This window comes from Tinamus guttatus, unplaced genomic scaffold (assembly GCF_059628265.1).
Source record: "Tinamus guttatus ecotype Peru unplaced genomic scaffold, ASM5962826v1 Tinamus_guttatus_pri_ptg000048l, whole genome shotgun sequence".
In the NCBI taxonomy this organism is placed as follows: Eukaryota; Metazoa; Chordata; class Aves; order Tinamiformes; family Tinamidae; genus Tinamus; species Tinamus guttatus.
Genome location: NW_028288582.1, coordinates 2,148,274 through 2,167,912, shown reverse-complemented (window position 1 = coordinate 2,167,912; position 19,639 = coordinate 2,148,274). Strand labels below are relative to the sequence as shown.

General features: G+C 46.4%; 2 protein-coding genes across 2 annotated transcripts; both read left to right on the top strand.

Annotated features, from left to right (window-relative positions):
* Positions 1-201: 201 nt before the first annotated feature.
* On the top strand, positions 202-1,704 carry LOC104580612 (inositol 1,4,5-trisphosphate receptor-interacting protein-like 1). The gene has a single exon (XM_010228120.2). It carries the CDS (start codon positions 214-216, stop codon positions 1,702-1,704), a length of 1,491 nt encoding a protein of 496 aa, XP_010226422.2. The 5' UTR covers positions 202-213.
* A 9,583-nt stretch (positions 1,705-11,287) lies between these two features.
* LOC104580602 (potassium channel, subfamily K, member 16) lies at positions 11,288-19,297 on the top strand. The gene is given in 6 exon segments (XM_088538680.1): positions 11,288-11,658; positions 13,587-13,707; positions 16,053-16,219; positions 16,365-16,533; positions 18,596-18,909; positions 18,911-19,297. Coding segments are annotated over 6 exon segments (1,011 nt in total). The 5' UTR covers positions 11,288-11,463; the 3' UTR covers positions 18,956-19,297.
* The last annotated feature ends 342 nt before the right edge of the window (positions 19,298-19,639 follow it).

The following is a 19,639-nucleotide window of genomic DNA, read 5'->3' as shown; positions in this document are numbered from 1 at the left end:
GTTCCAAGTGACCCAGGGTGCCCAGAGATATGTTGGTCATGTGCCAGGCACATGCAGCTCAGCAGGCAGCGCTCATGAACGCCATCCTTACTGCTCACAAGCTGTCTCGCTCCTCTGCCATCCTATCCCTGCGTGCCTGCAGCTCCTGCCTCCATTCCTTAAACTCTCCCATCCAGCCTGGCTCACCTCCTGCTCTCCCACCTCCTCTAGGCCATGGCTGGGGTTACGGTCCTCCTCTTGGCTGTGCTGGGCATCATTCTGCAGCCATTGATGGTCAGTGACCAGATTGATCTGGCCACGCACCAGCGGATGCAGCAGCGTGAAGAGCAGCTGGGTCAGGAGATGACTCGGCTGCAGCAGGAGTTAGAGAAGGTCGCTCAGGAGCCTCAGAGCAAACCTTTCCTGAAAGGTCTGTTCCTCACCATGTGGAAGGTGTGGGTTTTTGGGGCCTTGGCTGTAGGCTTTGTTTTGCTCTTTGGACTCCTCTGGATGGTCACCCAAGAGGACCCCGACTCTGACGAGTCAGAGAACAGCAGTGACAGCAGCTCCTCCAACAGTGACGAAGAAGAGGAAGCTCCCGTCAATGAATGGGATCTTGGAAGATTTCTTATGCAGCAAATGCAGTTACCAGTCGTGCACCTGGCCAGTACATGCAAAGTGGTAGAGGCCCTGGTGGAGAACTTGGTCCATGCCTGCCATGTAATCACCCTGGGGACTGCTCTGCTCCATCTTGAACCATGTATTGGGGTGGGCAGCGCCTTTGAAGGCTGGAGCCCTCGTGGGGATCCCGTGTACAGCCTGCTCGTGCCCCTGAAGCCACCGACTGGCCACTGCTTCCACATGGAGCTGGGCACTGCCGGGGAGCTGCCGGCGAGATGCGGCTGTGTTCGTGTGGAGCTGGAGTGCGTGTGCTCGAGGCAGCAGCTGCTGGGCGACGTCCAGTGCTCCCTCCACCGTGCTGAAGATGAGCAGGACAGAGACGAGGGCCCCTGTCTCCTGCAGAACCTGTGCAGCCACTCCTACCTGGACGTAGAGAAAACGGCCCGCTGGCTCCAGTTAGTAGTCACCAACGCCTGGCTGCTTTTGCCTGCGTCACACCGCTGCCACCTGACCATGCTGCCCTCCTCGCGCTCCTGCAAGCTCCTCCTGGAGAACGTCTCCAGGAGGGCCTTGTCCATTGAGATCTTGCTTGGGGTGCAGGAAGATGACTCAGGAGTTTTCCTGACCAGCCAGGAGGCAGAGGCCGGCCTGTCCAGCAGCACAACATGGCAGGAGAGCTGTGCTGTGCCCGAGGTGCTGTTCTTCAGGCTCATGGCCAAGCAGGCCCCTCGGGACAGCTGCCACTTGACTTGTCTGAAGCTCTTTGCGCATCTCCTGGAGGGCACTGGCTTTTCCACAGACTGCTTGAAGACCATACTGATGCACCTCCTCACAGTCACGCCTCTGTCAGGCTGGCACAGAGGGGATCTCCTGGAGTGCATGGATGAATTCCTGCATTACCTGCAGGGTTGCCTGGAGGAGAAGCAGCTGCACCACTTCTTCCTAGGCAATGAGAGGGTGCCCAAGGAGGTCCTGCTGCCACTGGACTTCCGAAAGGCTAACCCTCTCAATCTCTTCCAGCACCTGCAGCAGGAGCCGGAGGCCTATGCTCAGGCACTGCGAGAGTTCAGGGAGCTGCAAGATCGTGTCAGGAGACTGTTTTAAATGGCTGAAAGAGAGGTCTGGAAATTCACCATTAGCACAGTCTGGGAAATCTCACCGCATCCCACTGAAAGCACCCTTGCAATGAGGCAGGTGTCAGAGGCCCCTGTCATCGCCTGGAGAGCAACCACTGAATGTTCTTGAGAAATTCCATTCCCCACGGGAGCATTACCCTTGGCTCTGAACCCAATAAACTACTTTTTAAAACTCTTTTTCTTTAATGAGCAGTGTGTCTGTGAGTAGCAGGGAACAAAGCTCCATCCCACCTCAAGGATACCCATCCACAAGATTTCTTCAAGTTGGCGAGGTGATAGGAACTCATGGAGCACACATTGAGCACACATTGGCCTGTCCCGTTTTCCCGAGTGCCAGACACCAAGTTTGCAGCAGCAAATGTGCCTCACAGGTGACCTTCCCATGCTGCAGCAGATGTGCTGCTTCCCATGCTCCACAAGCAGAACTCGAACACCCCAGCCAGCACCAGCACGGCCAGTAAGAGTAAGGCATTGCAGGTGTCCTGCGCTCCAAGCACCCACATCTGCATTGCAGGTGGGACACCAGCAGAAATAGAGCCCTCGAGTGTTGGGACAGACTTACAAGCTCCTCTATAAAGATTACACCAAAGGAGCTGCACATTCTCTGGTGCTGCAGAAGCCTGAGTTCCCGTCCTGCTCGTAGTCAGAAGCGGCAAACAGTGTGTGTCTGAGACAGGCAGAGCCATCGCAACCCCCTCACAGCTGAGGGGTCTTAAAGATTATATTAATTGGGAGACCATCCAGGCCCCTTGTACCACCCACTGAAGGGTTTTGCTGGCTGCAGATATATCTTCCCACCACAAAAACTCCCTTTCCTACCAAGTAACACTGCATCCCAGCATATGCGACCAGCACTCTGTGCCCTTGGCATCAGCCGTCACGTGGGAACCTTGTCACTCTGGGCACAGTTCTTGTCCGTGCCCCAGGCTGCTGTGCCATTAGAGGCGCCACTTCCCACACGTTCATGAGCAGCGGCCGAGCTTGTCCCCAGTCCCAGCTACAGGCCATTGCTCCAGCAACTCCATATTCCTGCTCTGGTCTCGGCGCCAGCAGCAGATAGAATCATAGAATCATTGTGGTTGGAAAAGATGACCCATCTGCCCCGAGCAGCCCTGCCACAGTGCAGGCACACCCTGCGCCCTCGCTGTGGGTGACTGCTGTCCACCATGTGGTGTGGCAGGGCCACCGGCAGGGAGGGCAGCAGCACTGGAAGATCTGGGACCGGGAGCTCTGCTGGTGGCTCAGCATGTTTCCCAGGATGGGAATAGACTCCGTCAGCTCCCACAAAACTCAGGGCTGCTTCGCCTCACCCTCCCTCTCCCCACAGCCCCACTCTGGGTTTCCCCTCTCCTTCAGTGCCAGCTGCTGACCAAAATATCAGCTTGGACTGCTAGGGCCATGGGACTGTGGATGGCTGCTAGGGCCACTGTCCTGCTGAGGCCTTAGGGAGGTTACCTCCTAGTCGGCTGTGAGGGCTATTACACCAGCGGCCTGGCCTGGGGCAGAGGAGGCCGCGGTGGCTGCCCTGCGTCAGGGCCTGTCCCAAAGACTCCCATCTGGAAAGAAGTGGAATTACAGAAGAGGTGGAGGCAAAGACATGCAATGTCTCCCAGCTGATGGGTCTTCAAGATTACATTCAGCTGGAGACGCTCTCACCCCTCTGCACTTCCCACCACTGGGGTTTATTGGCTGCAGCTGGACCTTCCCACGGCAGAAACTGCCTTCCCTACAAGTGCAATCAGTCGCTTCCCATCTGCCAAAGATGCCTCAGCACTGCTTACACTGTCAACGTGCCTTCCAGGGAAGCGGCCACCTTCACAATTTGCTCTATTGAAGGAATTGCACAGTTGCCCCCCTTTAGCATAGGAATGTTGCAGTTGCCAGCTTAGGCTGTTGCAGAAATTGAGCAGCTGCCAGCTGTTATCCTAGGAATGTCACAGTCGCCATCTTGAATTGTTTTGCTCAACACTAGATCTGCACTTATTTTCCTAATTAAATACTGAATGTTTTTCAAACTATAAAGGTTTATTAGCTGCAATAAAGGAGAGATTGCACTACAGGTTCTTAGGTTTATTTATCCTCTTAAAACGTGATGGCAAGGCCCCCTCCCATAGTCTGAGCCCTGTGCCCTCCATGTGATGTGGCAGAGGCCTCCACAGCTTCATCGCTTCTTAGGCAATGAGAGGATCCCCCAGCCCCTGGGCTTCCCCAGCCTGCTCAGCTTCTTCCATAGTAATGGAAGTGATATCTAAGGTGCCTGGGAGATGTTGCTCAAGAGGTTGAAGTTTTGTAGTGCATGTGCATGTGTATTATGAGCAGTGACCAGAGAGGTCTGGCCACGCAGCAGCGGATGCAGCAGTGTAGGTATCAGCTGATGCAGCAGATGGCTCAGCTGCAGCAGGATTCTTTCATTTTTCTCCTCTTTATCCTTTTTAGGAAACCAGGAAGTTCAAGGATCACTGCTGAAGAAAACTTTGGTGTCGTTGTATAATACCTGGGTAATAAAGTCAGAGGGTAAAAAATAAAATGACCCATGTTTGAAGACTGAATGTTCTGACCACAACTATGAGTAACAGCTTTATTTGTAGGAGAATCATTATAAGAAAGTGTAAAAAAAGGGGTTCATTAAATAGTTTTAATCCTAAGCACAACAGGAAGCACAACCACAATCACATGGCAAGGAAACTCCGTAACAACTGATAGCATTTTCCATTAACATGAAGTTAATTTCAGCCTATAATCAGCCTAAGGACACAGACTGCATAATGATGTAGCAGGATAACTAACCCTACACGTAGCAAAAGGAAGTTTGGTGAGTATGGTGGAAGGCAGAAGGAATAAGAGTGGGACTTGCAGAGTAAGAGTGCTGTTGAAGTGCGTGGTGCCGCAGACAGGAAATGCACTCTGCCCTCCATTACCACCGGATCTCCCTACGTGGGTTTCCCCGCAATGGGCTGGATAAATAATGCAAGTACTAAAAATTTGCATTGCTTCTTTTTCCCTGACCCCATAACTGCGTCACTGATCTGTCCTGGCTTTGGAACAAAAGGTATTAATTAACTCTATTATCAGACATGCTGCCTCCTTGATTAGTCACAGATTACCAGCAATCTGATACATACTGTCGCTGCCCATCTCCCTGGGGCCTCCTCTGATCGTCTTCATGACCAGGCCCCCTTTATAGCTCGTTCTGTAGCCATCAATCCCTGCCCTGTAATGCTGTAATGATGATGGTCTCCAGCCCCACAGAATGTAAGTGTCATGAAGATAAGGACAATTGTGTTAGGCTGGCATGTGGGCTTGTGGGCCTAGCAAGATCCTGCCTCTGCCTTGCCAAGGGCCTGATCTGGGCCCTGACCCACGTGGGACTGCCCAGCCCAGCCTGGGCCCATCCATTTCTGTGCAGAGGTGCTCGGTGCCCACAGCTGGTGCTTCCCTGGCTGCCCTGCTCCCTTTGCGGGCAATGGATGGACCCTCACTCCAAGACCCTGCCCCACTGCCGCAGGGAGCCCCTGACAGTACTGACAACTGGGCTCAGAATTCCTTACTAGGGATCTACACCCAACCCTTCCACAGTCTGCCACAACCTAGTAGATCACACTGATGATATAACTGCAAGCTACAGACTGGATGTCAAGTTGTCAGTGGGATGGTGTCAAAGACAGAAGTGAACTGGGCCAATAGAAGTCCTCCTATTGATTTATGAGTTGGAGAAACACTGCTTCTTGATAGCTGGAGCTGTTGGTCCTTCTACAACAGAAAACAGCTGTGATGAGGCCTTATAGCTACTTCTTCCAGCTTCTCTTTGAAGAATGTGTGGCACTGAACAGGTCTGTGAGTCCATCTGGCCCAAGAGCTATACGGGATGGGCTGCCATTGCTAGTAATTTGTTTTGATTAACTAGGATCTAGGAAGGATATATCTATGATCTTTGTAGAGCACAGGTATAATGGTGGCTGGTTCATCAGGAAGTTGGGAAGGCGTACTAGGGAAGTCTATCTAGCCACGTTTTCACTCTGGTTTCAAAAGCAGTTGTGAGAAGCCGGCCTTCTAGTTAACGATGTTTTATCCACAGTAGCTCGCAGCATTTTGGAAAATGCTTAGTTTTGATGACTGGGGTGAGTGGCATCAGGATAGCCCAGTATCCCAACTCCTGAGGTGGGAAGAAGTCAGTGATGGTACTTTGGTTCTGCCCAGATCATTCTTCTTGCTGTGATTCTCAGTCAGTAGCTACAGCAAGAGGCACAGCACCAGAAAGTGTTTTGCAGCTCTTAATCTAGCAAGACAAACAGAAAATAAATCCTACATTGATGAGGAATGATTTCAAATGGAGCATTCTGTTAAATGAATATGGGTTCTTCTTCCACATATCCTTAAAGATCCCCTCAAAGATGCTAGTAATAAGCAGCTTTCTCTCTTGACCCCCTTGCCCTCTTTTCCTCTTTTGCTCTGCAAATGTCCTCCCAAGGTACAAACCAAATATTATGTGATGGAATCTTGACAATTATATGGATATTTTATGAGGGATGTTAAAAAATCTCAGGTAGATGTGAGGAAACAATCTGAGAAAAAATGATGTATGTTCCAGAACTAGAGGAAAACAAATAGCAAAAGTATTCTGCCTGCTTCCTTGCAACCAGGAGCTTCTTAGGATGTGTGCACAGGCAATACATTGCTATCTTGGAGATGAGGCTAGAGAGTACCCTAGCTCGGTTTAGACACTTCAGAGGATGCAAAAGACAAGATTTCCTGGTACCTCACCCACTCTGATCAAACCCTGCGACTGAAGTCAATATAAAAAAAAAATGCCTTCCGAGAACCATTTTTTCTCGTCAGAGATATTGAGAAAATAATAGACTTGAATGAAGTGTGCAGGTGAGGAAGGTTTGCACATGTAAAGGAATTTCTCATCTCACAGAGCTGAGAGTCCAAGAGACACAAAAGGGCATAGGGATACGTGCCATCCTTTGTATAGAAGTATTTGAAATCTGAGGAAGTAACACACCTTTGACACTCTAGCTTCAAAAGAAGTGAAAGGAAACATGGCACATCCTGTTTCTACAAACTTTTTTTTTTTTCTGGTCACTTTAAACAAAATCTTTAAACTCTTAAGGGTTTGCAAAGTTGCATATCTTCATTCATAGTTTTCCTGTTTTCCTCTGAGGTCAGACAGGTTTGTGTGTGAAAGGACAACTAGCACTTGACAGAGCAAAGCCATCTGCTACTTTTTGTTTACACTACATCAGTGAAGCTAATCTCAGAGTTTCTGCATATTCTTGTATTTTCAAACACAGTAAGAACACAGGGGCTTGAAGAACAGAATAGATTTTAAATGCTTTGTTGATGGCTGATTTGCTTCAGTGTTTTCTCATGATTAAAACAGTTTGTTTGGTGATTTAACGAGGAAACTGGGCAGAAGCCAAATGAAAATGATGGAAAACCTAAGGTTAAGCAAGTTAACCTGGGTGACATCTAATCTATGATACAGCCAAATTCAGGTCTGTCTGGTTCCAAAGTCAATAACTCAATTCAAAAACTCTGCTCTCCCACCATACAAGTTCTTCTCAATAGTGGCCAAATTCCCATTGAAGCTGATGAGAACAAGCTCAGACACTTACATAAGCAAGTTCATATTGCATGGGAACCAACCTTCTGAAATAAGCAGAGGTTATTTCTGTAGCCAATGGTCAGTGATATGGCCAATTATCTTTTCATGAGAAATTAAGTGTCTGTTTTGTGGTGTTCTCTGGAACATAACAAGTCAGGGACCTCTCACAACTCTTAAATCACAGAATCCCAGAATGGTTGAGGTTGGAAGGGACCTCTAGAGATCACCTAGTCCAACCCCTGCTCCAGCAGGGACACCCAGAGCACGAGGCACAGGGCGGCATCCAGGCAGGTTTGGAAGATCTCCAGAGAAGGAGCCTCCACAGCCTCTCTGGGCAGCCTGTGCCAGGGCTCTGGCACCCTCACGGGAAAGTAGTTCTTCCTCACATGGAGATGAAAGGTCCTGTGTTTCAACTTGTACCCGTTACCCCTTGTTCTGTCACTGGCCACCACCAAGAAGAGTTTGGACCCATCCTCCCTACAATCACCCCTAAAGTACTTGTACATGTTGATCAGATCTCCTCTCAATCTTCTCTTCTCCAGGCTAAACAGGCTCAGCTCACTTAGTCTTTCCTCATACGACAAATGCTCCCTTGTCCCTTAATCATATTCGTGGCCCTACGCTGGACCCTCTCTAGAAGCTCAATGTCCTTCATGTCCTGGGGAGCCCAGAACTGCACCCAATACTCCAGGTATGGTTGCACCAGAGCTGAGTAGAGGGGGAGGATTCCCTCCCTCAACCTGCTGGCAACAGCCCCGCCAGGGGACACCACTGTCCGCAGGCCTCCATCTAGACTTGGCACCATTTATCACAACCCTCTGAGCTCTGCTATCCAGCCAGTTGTGATCCATCCCACTGTCCGCTCATCTAACCCACACTTCCTGAGCTTCCCTATGAGGACGTTATAGGAGATGGTGTCAAAAGCCTTGCTGAAGTCAAGGTAGACAACATCCACAGTTCTCCCCTCATCCATCCAACCAATCATCCCATCGTAGAAGGCTATCAGGTTGATTAAAAACATCTTCTCCTTAGTGAATCCGTGCTGACTAATCCTGAATCTTGGTCAGCTTCTTTTCCTTAACACGCCTTGAGATAGTTTCCAGGATGAGCTGCTCCATCATCTTTCCAGGGATGGAGGGGAGGCTGACCAGCCTGCATATTCCTACGTCCTCTCTCTTGCCCTGGAAGGCCTACATCTGAGGAACCCCATGTGAAAAACCTTGAGGCAGGTAAACACCCCACAGAGGGTTTATTAGAGATATCCTTGACCGGAGGGGAGAATAAGGCACAGCTATGAAGCTCTTCAAATAACAGATATACCAATACCTCATTGAAGTCATGGGGCAACTAAAAAGTTCACAGTGAGTATGCATTCTTGGAAGGTCCCTTCGTATTTAATAAATGAGATAACTAGTCAGCCTGTTGGAAAGATACAGATTTTCAGCCACTGAGGGGAGTCCTCTCTTAAGGGAACTAAGGCTTTCAAGGGAAGAAATTCCAGGAAACACTAGGGAACTAATCCAGTCAGACTCATAAACAGCAGCATTTATGATTGTCTGCAAGCAAAGACTGTTCTGACACTAACTGTGTCAGAAAAAAATAAAGCCTAATAATTCATTAAGACATGCAGTGGTCATTTACTCCTCCTGGCACTGAGATACAAACGAGCTGCTTGTATGAGGTGATAACACAATCACAACTTTTGGTATGCCCTAGAAATGTGGAAAGAACCTCAGCACTTACAGTTTTGATCATACGGAGCTTACAAGGTGACATATCACTTAGGAGGACCTTAGGAGGTTTCTAGTCCAACTTCCTTCTCAATGCAGGGTCAGTTCTGGGATAGGATCAGATTTCTCAGGGCTTTATCCAGCAGGGCTTTGGAAAAGCTCCAAGGATGGAGACTGCACAATCTTTCTGGGCAACTTGCTCCAATGTTTGAATGTTTAAAGGGGGAAGACGTTTTTCTTGTATTCAGCCTGAACTTCTCTTGCTTCAACTTATGCCTGTTGTCTCTCATCCTCCTATTATGCACCACTGTGTAAAGACTGGCTCCTGCTTCTTGACAACCACCTTCTAGGTATGGTGAGCTCACAGTATTAGGTCATGCTATTTGGTCTCCTCCAAAGCCATCTCTACTCCAAGCTGAAAAGCCCTGACTCCAAGCTGAAAAGGCCTGGTCCCTCAGCTGCCCCTCATAGGTAAATGTTACAGGCCCCAACCGTATCAGTGGTTTTCTGCTGAAGTTGCTCTTATCAATGACCTTCCCATACTGAGTGGCCAAAAACTCGATACAGTATCTAGATGCGGTCTCATGAGTTCTGATTAAAGGAGAATAATCATTTCACTTAATCTGCTGCTTATTTTCTTGCTCATTCAGCCAAGGATGTTCTTGACCATCTTTTCTGTCAGGACGCACAGCTGGATAATGCTCAGCTTTCTGCTCATCAGGTCCTTTTCTGTAGAACTGCTCCTCTGGGGCATAGCTTGGCATCTGTTCTTGTCGAATTTCATAAAGTTTCTGTTGGCCCATTCTTCCAGCTTGTCTGGGTCACTCTGGATGACAGCCCTGCTTTGGAATGTATAGTCTGTTCCTCCCAGTTTTGTATTATCTGCAACTTGATGAGAGTGCACTTCATCACTCCTTCACATCACTGTTAAAGAAGTTGGATGGGTTTTAGGACAGACCTCTGCAATCCTCCAGTTGTTAGTGGGATCTAGGCACAGTACAGCATTTTTACTGTGGCCCTCTGAGTCCAATTATACAAGCACTTTTTGCCCGCTTGTGTTTTGCACGCCGCCACATTGTAAATTCCTGTCTTGGATACATTGCACAGGAAATGTTGGTAGAAGAACCAGGCTAGACCAGAATAAAGCATTGATGCTTGAGAGATCACTCTGTGGGAGGTGCAAATTGTTGCATGCTGGATACTTGGATACCACTGACTGCAGCTTGAAGAGTGCAAATGTTCACACTGGTGAACATCTAGCCTTTTACAACAGAACAGGATGACAGAACATCACTATTATCAGCTACAACAGCACATTATTATTCAATGTGGAGCACTAAGGATGAGTTCCAAACTCATTGCATTTTCATGAGGCATATATGTGTTTATATATGCAGATAGTGCCCCAAAGGTAGCTCAGAAAGGTTCAGGAGGTGGCAGTTGAGGTTTCTGAGAGAAAACAGAAACAACGGAAGATGATGGATGGCATTTGAATGCCTTAGGAAACCTACTTCTCTTATAATCTAGGAATAATCAGGCTTAGTGAATGTCCAGGCCAGTTTGGAACCAGGCTCATTTATGAGATACTGCTTACGTGGAAGCCCACATGAGGAAGCCTCCAGCACCTGCAGATATGTTTGTGCCTTAATGGAGCTTCCTTGTTAATGCAGCCAGGGCGGACTGGGCAGTCCTGCATGGGTTATTTTTGAGGGAAATAATCTGCTTACATGGGAAGACCAGTATTTGCATCCTACACCCTTTTGCCTCTATCCCCAGCATTTCACTGCAAGATCCTGTGGCCTTGCAGTGCCCTGCCCTGGGCTGTGAGCAGACAAGAAAGGCCCAGGAGAATGGCCTGGACATGTCTGAGCAAAACTGTCCCTGGACACAGAGCGAGAAGGAGATTTGGTGCCATTGAGGCTTGCCCTGGAGTCCAGTTCTCCAAGACTGCTGGAGGCAGAGGGGGAAAAACACTTTTCCTCCTGGCGAGCTGTCCAGAGGGCCTGGTGCTCACCTGTCCCCCAGAGCCTGAGGCGAGCGCCGCGCAGGCAGCAGGAGATGGCCGCCCGCCAGCTCCTCGTATCCTGACCCACGTTTCCTGAGAACTCAGCAAGGCACAGTTTCACAGACAAGAGGAAATCCCTCAACTGCACAGAGCCCAGAGAGTGGAAAGTTGTTTTTTTGTTTTTTTGCTTTTCTTGGTGTTTTTTTTTTCCCAGCTTCCCCCTGAACATCTTGGCCAGCTCGCTGTCCCTGTCAGCGCAGGATCCCAGCGGAAACCCAGTCTGGGCTTGCGTTTCCTTCCTCAAGAGAGGCTTCCAGGAGCACGAGGGATTTACCGACCACCACCTTTCACTCCCAGTCCCTTGCAGCTGTCCCACCAAGGGCCATGTGCAGCAACAAGCTGCAGAAGGGCTTGCTGGTGGCCGGCTACTTCGTCTACTTGCTGGTGGGTGCAGCCGTGTTCCAGGCACTGGAGAGGACTGCCGAGAAGCAGCAGAAAATGGCAGCTGCCCAGATGAAAGAAGCTTTTCTGCAGAACTTCACCCACCTCACGGTGGCAGAGATGGAGCAGTTCATGAAGGTGAGTGCAAGGCACGGGAGTAGCTATTTGTCCCTGTCAGCCTGCATGTCTTTGCTCCACAGATGACTTTCGCTGCGTCCCTGCTGCTGCATTCATTTGGATGATTTCTGCAAAGTCTCTTCTCCGGCCTGACTAGGAGGTCACACTGATGGTAAATGCAGTGCATGAGGCTTGACAGAACCTTTTGTGTTAGCTATTAAAACAAAACAAAACAAAACTGAGGTCCTGATTCCTTTGACTCTTGCCTCCTGCTGACATGACTTTCAGTGGGGCTGTGCTGATCTACAGTGGGTGGCACGGCATGAAAGATGAGGCTGTCAGGAACATCAGTGGGGACGATTTCCATGCACAGCAGCAGCATGGGCAGTGCAAAAGAGCAGTGCAGCAAGCTCTGAAATAATTTCTAGGGGAAAAACGAAACTTAAATATGTGCAAGGCTTGTGGCATAGTTAGGGTTTGTTTTGCAATGCACTGTGGAAGTGAAACACTCAGCCTTGCCAGAGAAAGTTGTTTTCACCACTGCAGAGAAAGCAATGCTAACTCCGGTCATCTTAGTTATTTTATAGCTCTCTCTGCTACAATGCAGAAAAAAGGGGGACTGAAAACAGCCTTCCTGTAAGCATTTCTGCATGGGAGAGCTCTCAACAGGCCAGTTGGCAGGATAAGGACGGGAGCTGAGAAGCAGTATTTGTAACAAGGTGACTATTTATCCAGCCCCACTTCATATAATGATGAACTCTCTTCAGTTTGGATTGATGGGTGGAGAAAAAAAAAAAAAAAAGGATCTTTGAAATGAAATCTTTATGCTTTGCTATGGAATGATTTCTGCTAGCCTTGATTATCTGGGGTTAGGAGATTTGGTGGGGAGGGGAAGGGGGAAGATCATATTGGTGCAATGTTTTCCAGCTTGTGTCTTGCCTCTGGCAGGGCTCAGCCCTGGAGCTAATCTAGGCAGCTTCTGTATAAATTGGCTTGTGTTCCAGATGTCCAGCCCCCAGTCTTCTGTTTGCTAAAGACAGGGACAGCTGCATATTGCTTTCTTTTTTTCCCCTAAGGCTTTTAAAAATATATCAACATTGCTTATTACTAAAACCAAGGACGAAAGGAAAAGTCTGAGAAAGCACAGACTCATAGATGCTAGATCTGGAAGGACTTGGGAGAGACATCTAGTCAACCCCCTGCCCCAGAACAACCTTCATGGAGCACAAGCAGTCTCTGACAGATGTTTGTCTACCCACATCTCAAAGGCTTAATTGTAAATACTGTTTGTGTGTGTGTGCTCATGCATTCAATTAAGAGAAGAGTGCACATGTCAGTCTGATTGCAATTACACCCGAGGTAATGACTTGAAAATCAGTGGACTTTCTCTGGATTTAAACTTGTGACACTAATCAGAACGTGGCCTTAAAATTATATTCTGCTAGTGTGCTATGTGCATCCTGCTATAAATTACATGTGCCTTGCTGGGAGGGATCAGACACACTGCTCTAATTCCTCCATGCAAACGAGGAATTAGACCCTGGATCCACTACTACCAACTCAAGGACAAGCTCAAAAACAGCTTTCAGCCACTGTATCACTTAAAACTAGTGGGCTGCCCGGGTCTGGCATACCCTAGTCTTCTCTTAGCATCGTTCGTTTCCGAAGTAGGTAGCCTAAATAAATCTGAGGTGCCTGGGAGATGCAGTTTACACTAAACAAACAACCACTCTACGTAACCACAGGGCAAAGAATTAACACTCAAAAACGCAGTCTGTCTGCCAGCAAGTATGCACCTTCCTAGAACACTAAGGTGTGAATGGTGTTCGGAGTAGTGTTGGAGACAGGTGAGTGGTACTCGCAGGAAAGAAGCAGAAATGACTAAAATCCATAATACTCTTACAGAAAAAAGCAGCTGTGCTTGTACCAAACCTTGCTTTCTCTTGCAGAATCTGACTGAAGCTATTCAGAATGGAGTGTACCCTGTTGGAAATGAATCACAGTTTGAAAACAGCAACTGGGATTTCAGTAACTCCTTCTTCTTTGCAGGCACCGTAGTCTCCACAATAGGTAGGATTTTTGTGTGTGTGTGTGTTGAGCTTACGTATAGTTATTAGGACCTGAACAGATAATGCATTCGAGGGTAAAACTCCAGCTCTTCATGGGCTGGGGTGGGAAGAAGCAACAGACTTGATCTTGAGACCTCACCATACCATAGCAATGAAGCATCTTCATTCAGTTTTATTTTGGCTTGTGAAATTCCAACGTTTTTCTCATCATTGTTTCCTATCCATTTCTTATTTTCTAGCCATCTGTTAAAATCTTGGCTCAGCTGCCAATTCTGGATGGGAAATAGATTGACTACTCTGGTCTTATTTTAGGGTCAAACAAGCTGTAAATCATTCCTGAGACTGCTGTAAAGCACAGAAGAATGGTAGGAAAAAAGTGAACTCTGCAGGGGCATGAACACCATCTTAGCGACCTGTCCTGGTCCTGGGTTAGTGTATGGCTTAGGCCATCTTATGGAGGGAAAAATAGGAAGGGGGCAAGGGGAAAAATAGGAAGGGGGCTATCACTACTTCAGGCACAGGGGTGTTCTTAGTATTTCAGAGGCTGCCCTTCCCCTGTGTCTCTTCCCTGTATCTTTCCCTTTCTCCCAGAAATACATTCCCAAAAGCACAGGTATGACAAACCTGAGTATAAATTCCACACTGTTGGCTGCTGCTTCACAATCACACGCAGTGTGGGTAAATCCATGTTTTTGCAGAGGAGAGCTGAGGTATCATGTTCCTTAGGACAGCTGCCCCACTGCTCAGTGAGGCACAGGGTCCCAGAAGTGTCTCAGCATCATGGCAGGTTGTAGGTGTTGCATGACCCCATAGCTAAGACCACCTGCCTTAGATGAAAGAAAATGCAGCCTTAAGCAATGTGCTCTCTAGTAGTCTTCACTACTGCTGGAACCCTTTCAGTGCAATGCAGAAAAATCATAGAGGAGGATCTGGGAAGGAGAATGAGATGAAATGTGGCTTGTTCCTATTGATCAAATTGTCTAGCTATTACCAATGAACTTCAGCTGAAGATCAAACCTTCCCCTTCTCCTTGTTCCTTACCAGCCCATGTATATGTCTGACTGCATGAGTGCTGAAGAGGTGATTTTAGCACAGAGAAGAGCTGGGCACTATAAAAGGTTTCTGGCCCATCACGCCAGTGAGGAATGTTTCATGGTTAGAGCAATATTCACATATCAATGAAACTTCCCCAGTTCGTCAGCACGCTATTAGTAAAAGCCATTTCTTAATATCATGTTCTTTTTCATTTTTGCATTTTTCTGCCAAACAGATCAGTTGCCTCCCATCAAATTCTGTTTCTTCAGTAAAAGAGACCGGCTGTCACAGAAATACAGCTTTCCTTATTTCTCTGTACCTCCACTGCAGAGATCTGTTGGTGAAGCTACATCATGTATTTCTATCCATCTTCTACCTTCCCGGATAGGGAATGTTAATTTCTGCAGTCATGGAAGTGGAACAGCTGTGTGAAAAGGAGCACAGGATAGCTCAAGCATTTTGGGGCCCAGCAGCCAATAAATCAGCCAGTTGTCTTATTTGTCTTTTCCCTCAGAGAAAGCCTGAACTCCAAGAGTAATGGATACCTTGACATGGGCTGGGGAAAATGCCTTTTTTTTTTCAGGAAGGACATACACAAAGTACAGAACTCTTCCACTCAGATATGTACCTCAAGGGGTCTGAGGAGAACAAAGTCTCCTGTCCAGTAAGGGACATGTGTGGAGTTCTGCAGCTATTTCACTGCTTAAATTTTCTTCTAATAACATTTAAAGACAACTAATTGGCGTGAATAAATCAGCCATTAAGGTCTAGGCTATTTAGCACAGGCTATTTTTATATACCCTACACTGTTTCCAGGGTTTGAGCCAGTATCCAGACATACCAGCTTTCTGGCATCTAGCCAGGGAGGTCACTAACACAGCAGTGTGATATATGCCCTGGCCACGTCTTCACAAGCAGATTGAGAAGAAGCTAGGGGTGGGATGTATCCAAATCTGGCATGGCAAACAGCCCTGGACTCCAGCCTTGACATCTTCCAGGTCTCTGGCCTTCTGGTTTCTGTCTTTCCATGTATTTGTCACATGAGAGAGCGCATTTTCCATAACTGCTTTTAGATTATGCTTTCATTCCCATTAAGGCTAGGCTGGAAGCACACAGTGCTCTCTACCTCCTCCAAAATATGCAGGGTGAGTCACTTTATCTGCCAACTGGCTTTATCAGAGAAAAGTGAATGCATGTGTGCTGAGAAGTGCTAGGCATTTCTTCTGAGGGCAGGTTTGGGTAGGTGTGAATGGGGCTGTGAGCTGCTCCAGCTCTTTGCAGTGCTTCCTCTGACCCATCTTTCTTTTACAGGCTATGGCACACTACGTCCTAAAACTGCTGGGGGACAGATCTTCTGTGTCTTTTTTGCTTTGTTTGGAATCCCTCTGAATATTGTTTTTCTGCACCGCGTCAGTAAGATGCTCTCACTGCTGTGTAAAAAGCTGGGGAAATTCCTGTACGGGAAAGGAGTGAGAAAGGTAATTGGTTCCACTTACTCAGGCACAGTGGCATGCTCACTGCTAGCCCTCTGTCAAGATAGCCTCCCATTTGAAAACCCCACCCTTATATATGACATTCTACTCTGTAAAATCAGAATTGTAATTAAATTAATTTATTTTTCAGAAGAAGATCAAATTTCTGACCCTTTTGTTCTTCCTGGTGATGGGGATCCTGGTGTTTCTGTGCTTGCCATCACTCTTCTTCCAGAGAACAGAGGGCTGGTCCTACAGTGAAGGAATTTATTTTGCATTTATCACCCTCAGCACCATTGGCTTTGGTGATTATGTAGTAGGTAAGGTTGAATTCAGGGAGGAGACACATGGAAAGGCCATGGATGCTACCTAATTACCCTACGGCAACACAGTTAGCTAGCGACTATACTGTAGAGACAACTCTTCCACATGAGTCTTCCTAATCTTTGCCTGCTATATAATTCTGGGGCAAATATTCATTTCTCTGGGGTGACATGAGCTGATGAAAGTGCTATGATGTCTAAATATAATGATAGATGGTACTTTAAGAAGCCTCTACAAAGAAGCTTCTAATATGGGAAGGGGAAAGGGATGTGTACAGGAGTATTCAAAGAGCCTGTGAATTTGCATATACCGAAAGGGAATGGTTTGTGATAACTGTACAAAATAAGGCAGGTATCTCTACTTTGGCCACCTAAGTCTTATGTTTCCATGTGTATAGTAAAGAAATAATTGGTCATATTTCAGAAGACACGATTTTACAGCAATTCTCCTCAAAAATGTGGAAAAAGGGGAAGTGGGGAAATCTACTCTGTCATTGAAAAACGGGGACTTACACTCACATAACACATCAGAATTGGCCTCTTCATTAAAAGGACTTATCTGGAACTGAAATAATTTTTCCTGCAGCATTTATCTCCATTGGCATTAAACATCAGTAATAAAACATTAAGTTTAATACCTCATGCTTCTGCAATGAAACTTGCAGAATCACTGGCTATCCTCAGTACAATACATTTAAAATTGATTACAGAAGACAGATGGATTTGTGCTGTCCAAGTGGAACAGAGCAAGTTTGAATTTATTTGCATATTAAAGATTCAAAACTCGTTTTTTGAGATAAAGAGATAAAGCCTCTTTTTTATTTCAGGGAGACATCCTAAGAAGATGCCAGAGTCTGAATTTAACTGTTCATTGTACATGCACACATAGGTGAAACTCCCTTTGGGCTGTAAACAAGCTTCATGCTCTACTTAAGTCCAGTTCTGAGGAAACATTGCAATGACATTACAAGTTGCTTTGCTAACACGGTGTTGAAACTCTATTCCCAAATCATGAGCTCCAGCTAAGAACACAAAAGGAGATGCTTTGCAGCAAGGCAGGCAGCTCTTATGCCAAATCAACAAAAACAACTGTTGGATCTCTAGGCATGAGGGCAAACCAGCCCATGCCTGCCCCATTTCCAAAGATCTTGCATGATGATGTACAAGAATATTGTACATTGGTTTATGAAAACCTATGTTTTCAAGCAGATGCCAGGGTTGTATCATCTAGATCATGCTAAAAGGTTGTGTGGGATTAAATGCAGTAGGAGTAAAAGCTCTCCCAGCATTGGTCATGAACTGCTGAGGAACCAAATGAAATGGCCCACGTAGAATGCAGGTGTGGAGTACTGGGTGATGCTAAGAGGGTTGGACTGCATGGAACATGCTTCAGTCCTCTGATTTCCAACACAGAAAGTTGTGTTCTCCGTATGTGACAGCAAGTTCTCATCAGTCACTCACCTTTTTAATGGTGGATGATCTTGCAGCCATTCAAAATCAAAGCAGGAATTGTGGCTTCTCTTTCTATGATCAAGGATACCTGTAATTTAAAGTAATTATGTATTAGGGCATAATCGCAGTTTGTTGGAAGAATATAGAGTTACAATAATCTAGGTAGCAACTGTAGAGTGGTTTTAGTGGCCCACTGTGCTTTGCCTTTTGTGCCTTTTAGGTTTGGTAATATTTTCATAGTAATACAATACAATTTACTTGTACATGCAAAGGTTGCAATGGAGTTGGTATGCTGGGGTGGAAAATATCCTAATCTGAGGCTAATCCACCTCAGTCTCAGTGTATATTTTGGAAGGGTGCTAGCATGGTGGGCTGACATATACCTGCTTATTAAAACCACAAGAAAGTGGCCCTGCCTGAACCTAAAGCATTTTTCCTTTGAGCTGCAGCCTGCTGAGGAAGTGAGAGACTCCACCACAATGTAAAGGTCACCTTAAAGCACTCAACATAAAATACTTTGATAAATTCATTAGGTTGGTCCGTTTTACAGAGGCAAAACAATTTTAGCTTGTATATTTTCCTTTTCTTTCTCTCTTTGTGTCCACAGGAAAGCAATCCGACAGGAATTACTTTTCCTATTACAGAACAGTTGTAGCCATTTGGATTATTTTTGGCCTGGCTTGGATTGCTCTACTGTTTAATTTATTAACCATGGTACTGGAAGATACTGAAAAAATAATCGCCAAGGATCTCCATCAAATGGGAAAGGTGAGTAATGGCAATGAAGCAAATCAACAAAGAAGATGCTGGCCTGCTCAGTTCATTCCAGAAGAAGAACTACAGCAACCACATGATGATGGGGATGCACAGAACATGGAGTCATTATCAGAAGCTTCTGAACTCCCCAAAACTGAAAATAATGATGTTTTCTTATAGCAAAAATATTTCTATAACATACGGAGATTGAATTCTTCATTGGAGAACCTTTCTCTTGCCTTTTGCTGAGATATGACTTTTCAAAACTCAAGACTTAAGGTTACACAAAACGAGACTATTAATGGTAAGAAATTTTCTCTTCAGTTTGCTCCCAGGTTGTGCTAACCGCCTGACAAGTGCACTGGTTTTGCAAGGCTTCTTTAAGGTTCTCCCACAAAAATGCAGAGGAGGCACATGGTAGGGCTTGCTGGTTCTGTTTGGATTATGCTGCTTGCAAAAAATCACATCTGTTCCCAGAACTGACATGCACAAGCTTTTCTGAGGCATTTCATAGCACCTTTGGAGAAAGAAATAAAAGGATATAACTTAATAATGCCTGATTTGAGCTGTCATATTGATTTAGTCTGCAGGGCTTGACAGACATGCTTGAAAGGCAGGACTTGGGCTCAGTTAAGGGACACAAGAGGCATCTAATGGACAGGGTTAGAAAAAGGTTAGCTGTGTTAGAAATGGTTTATTCTACCTCTTCCTGTTTTATACGAAGATGAATAAAGCAAATTTCACCTTTTATCCTCATGGCTTTGAAAAAAAAACTTCCTGATGGTACTTACAAAGAGCATATAAACACACATGCATTTAATTCATTGTTTTCATAGCATTTTATAAGAACAGCAACTGGTTTGAATGGAGCCTCACTGCATCAGAGCCTTGCTGC

Excerpts from the sequence above, each read along its gene's own strand:
- LOC104580612 (XM_010228120.2), top strand. The coding sequence starts at position 214 with ATGGCTGGGGTTACGGTCCTCCTCTTGGCTGTGCTGGGCATCATTCTG.